Below are 3958 nucleotides of genomic sequence, written 5' to 3' on the forward strand. Positions count from 1 at the left end.
TTCCCCCCTGTCGGCGTCCGGCCCCCCCCCCCCCCCAGGCGGGCTGGAGACCGAGAGTGACTACAGCTATGAGGGGCACCGGCAACGCTGCAGCTTCTCCTCGGACAAGGTGGCCGTCTACATCAACAGCTCAGTGGAGATCTCCCGGGACGAGGATGGTGTGTCCACCTCCGTGGGGAGTGGGCGGGTGCTCTCTGGACCCCCCCAGGTGGGGATTGGGGAGGGGGGCTGAGCGCAGCCTCTGACTCAGTCTCCCTTATGCCCGGCAGAGATTGCCGCCTGGCTGGCCAAGAACGGGCCCATCTCTATCGCCCTCAACGCCTTCGCTATGCAGGTGAGTGCAGGGCCGTCCCCAGCCCCAATACCCCCAGAGCTGCTGCCACCTTTGCTGACGCCCCGCACCCCAGAGGTGCATTTCAGCCCCAGGTCTCCCCTGCCCACCCCAGAAGCAGCTGCGTCTCTGTTCTGCTCAGCTACTGACCCCCCCCTCCCCCCAAGGCGGCCTCACCCCAGTGCCCTGTCCTGTATCCCCAGCCCCTGCCAAACCCCAGAGCTGGCCACATCTGTTCTACTTGGCTGTTGGCACAGCCAGCTGCAGCACAGACCTGGATTCTTGGCTCTGACCCCCCCCCCCCCACGCCTGCATCCCTGTCCTAGGTGAGGGCCCTGTGCTGATCCCTTGACAAAGCTCCTTATCACTTTCTCTCCCAGTTCTACAAGAGGGGGGTCTCCCACCCCCTTCGCTTGCTCTGCAACCCCTGGATGATCGACCACGCTGTGCTGCTGGTGGGATATGGCACCCGTGAGTGATGCCCCCCTCCCCCCACTGGGCTGAGGGCTGGGGCTGAGGAGCACCAGGGGGTAGGACTGGGAGTGAGGGGCACTAGTGGAGTGGGGGAGGTGGGGGGGTTGTGTCTGGAGTGAGGGGCACTGGCAGGGCTGGGGGGTAGGGGACTGTGGCTGGGAGTGAGGGGCACAGGCAGGGTGGCAGGGGGCTGCAGGTCAGGAGTGAGGGGCTCACATGAGCCAGCAGGGGGCACTGTGGCACCTGCTTGTTTGTCGTGGGGGGAGAACCCAGGTGTCCCGGCTCCCGGCCCTGGGCAGTCGGGCGTCGGGCAGCCCTTGCCCCTGGCTCTAAGGGACCAACTAAGAACCCAACACCCCGTTATCTCCCAGGGGGCCGCACGCCGTACTGGGCCATCAAGAACAGCTGGGGCGAGGACTGGGGGGAGCAGGTGAGTGCAGCTGGGAACCTCTGGGTCAGCCCCCCCCCCCAGCCTGGGAACCCAGGCATCTGGGCTCCCATCCCCCCTGCTCTCCCCCCTTCCAGAGCTGTGGAGAACTTGGGCATGTGGGCTCTGGGCCCCCTTGGGCTGGCTGGGTGGGGGGGGGCTATGTTGTGGGGGGTTTAACCCCTTGCTGTCCTCTCTCCCCAGGGTTATTACTACCTGCACCGTGGCAGCCGAGCCTGCGGCATGAATACTATGTGTAGCTCCGCCCTTGTGGTCTAGGCCCTGCCCCCTCACCTCTTGCCCTGCCCTCACCCCCCCCAGAGAGAACCCAGGTGTCCTCCAAAGGGGCGGGGGGCGCAGAATCACTGCACTTTAGAGTCTAATCTAAGCTTGGGGGTGGCGCTAGACCTCAGGCCCCACCCTTCCATCTCCATTGGCTGCTAAGCCCTGACCCCTGGTTTCCCAGCATGCCCAGTTCCTCCCAGTTGGAAAGGGTCACTCATACTGGTACTAGCCCTTCCCCTACTAGTTAGCAATTGGGATCTCGGGGGTGGGACTGGGCGCAGCACGGTGGGAACCCAGGAGTGCAGGCTACCCCTTCCCCAGTGATGGGCTGGACCTGCAGGCACTTGGCCCCTGCATGCCCTGGTTCTCTTCCCCAGCTGGGGTGAGAAAGCAAGCCCAGCCCCTCTGCCCCTTCTTGGGGAATGCACACGCATGTGGGTGCATGTGTACACATATCTGGCTGCGCTGGGAAGGGGTATCCATGTGCACAAAGGTAGCATGGATCTCTGCATGCATAGGGTAGTAAGCAGGGGTGTGCGTGCACATGCTGGGAGTAGTGTGTAGATGTGACGTGTGCATGGGGTCTGTATGTATGTGTTCATATGTTCAGGGAATCATACATGCACATGTGCATAGTGTGTACGTGGGTGTGGACATGTTTGGATAGTGTGCATATGTGTGTGCAAGTATGTACATGCATGTGGATTGCAGTGTACATGCGTGCACGTTTGTGGTATTGCGTACATGCACGTGCACAGTATACATGTACAGGGGTGTGTGCTGATGATACACAGGCAGTCCTCGGACTCACGACACAATTGGTTCCTGAAAACTGTCTTAAGTCAAAACGTCATAACTCAGGACCAATTTTCTCATAAGAAACAGTGTTATAAATGGGGGATTGGTTCCTGAACCAAGACCCGGTACTCTGTTGTCACCAAAAATACCCCAGAATTTGGTACTCGATCAGTTAGAGATGAGTAATATAGCTACATTAATGTATTTATACTGTAAATAGTGATCCTGTTGATTTGGAAGGATGTCTTTGAGGTGACTTTGCTGGAATTTTTGAAAGGATCTTGGGTGGATGTTTTGAAGGGCTCTTGGCTGGAGTCTTCTCAGGAATCCTGGCTGCTTTCTTAAAGAAAGTGTCCCAGGAAGTTAGGACAGACGTTCTCTAGGGTGTTGGGTGACACAGCGAACTTGTTCGCTGGCATGGCGTCGCATCGGATCAAGCGTTGTAAAGTCAAAACTGGCGTCATAAACTTGAAACAGGGTGTTGTTCTAAACATTGTAAGGCGAGGACTGCCTGTACATACATGTGCAATAGGGTGCGTGGTCTTTCACATGGGTTTGTATGTGCACGTGGGAAGGTGCAAGTATGGCTGTAGCATGTATTCTCACGTTGGGGTGGCAGGTGCACATGGGGGACAAGGGTGCAGGTGTGGTGTGTACACATGCCACATGCAACCTCATGTGCACACGTTTTGGGGTGGCATGTGCATGCAGGGCTGTGCACATGGGGTGTGAATGGGTGCACATGCATGGGAGAAGCTGTAAGCGTGTGGCATGAATCTTCCGTGTGCTCTGTAGGGTACAGACACGGCTGGTGTGTGCCCATGTAGAGGGCCAAGGATCTGGGGTGCAGGCACATGCTGTGTGCACACGTTCCTCGCGGGGGGGTGCTTGTGTGCACACATTCCCATGTAGTCAAGAAGTAAGTGTGTGGCTGGTGATGGATACGAGGGCAGGGATAGGAGGTGCAAGGAGCTGTGGCGGGTGCATGTGTACACCTGTGTGGGCAGGCGTGTGTATGTGAGAGCCACACGTGTGCACATCCCCACGGGACCCCAAACACTAAGTATTACTAGTATTAATCCGAGTTGACACGATATGGTAATCCCAGGGGGTAGAGCTCAAGGCAGAGGCGTGGCCAATAGAGAACCCGCCCCCTCTCTTTGTAGCTCCGCCCCCTCCTCCCCGTGTGACGCAGTAGCGCCTCTCCTTAGCACTATCCCCTGGTTCGCTCAGGACACAGGAACTGAACTAACACGCTGCACTTTGCGTTAGCGCCGGGGCGCAGGGAGCACGGCCTCCTGGCCTCGTACGAATTAGCTGCACTAAGCGCGGCAGCCAGCTGGCTGCTCCTGGGGCAGAAGCCTGTGCTCGGCGCGTGCTTCCACCCGGGCTGGATCTTCTACCGGATTGGACCGCTGGTCCTCCCAGCCCTGGCTCTCCTCGGCTCTGATTGGCTGGTGCCTCCCTCAGGGCAGGGGCGAGGAAACCCGCGGGAGCGGGGGCTGGAGGGCAGGGCGGGATCTGCCGGAGCCCCGTGACCGCGTGTGCCAGGCTGCTAATAAACGCCGCGTGCCCCAGCCTCGCCTCGCCTCGCCTCCGCGCGCAGCGCCTGGGGCCCCGGGGGGCGGGGGTGGGGGGGGCGG

At 59.7% G+C, this 3958-nt stretch overlaps 1 protein-coding gene across 1 annotated transcript in view; it reads left to right on the forward strand.

The window, feature by feature from the left end:
* The window catches only part of LOC102372605 (cathepsin F), a 12999-nt gene extending 9107 nt beyond the window's left edge, over positions 1 to 3892 (forward strand). Inside the window, exons 11-15 of the mRNA XM_006036875.2 lie at positions 39 to 158; positions 270 to 334; positions 712 to 802; positions 1177 to 1235; positions 1437 to 3892. Of these exons, the coding sequence (XP_006036937.1) occupies positions 39 to 158; positions 270 to 334; positions 712 to 802; positions 1177 to 1235; positions 1437 to 1511 (410 nt within the window). The 3' untranslated portion in view covers positions 1512 to 3892. The remainder of the gene's footprint in view (positions 1 to 38; positions 159 to 269; positions 335 to 711; positions 803 to 1176; positions 1236 to 1436) is intronic.
* Positions 3893 to 3958: the final 66 nt, after the last annotated feature.

This window comes from Alligator sinensis, unplaced genomic scaffold (genome assembly GCF_000455745.1).
Source record: "Alligator sinensis unplaced genomic scaffold, ASM45574v1 scaffold1860_2, whole genome shotgun sequence".
Taxonomy (NCBI): Eukaryota; Metazoa; Chordata; order Crocodylia; family Alligatoridae; genus Alligator; species Alligator sinensis.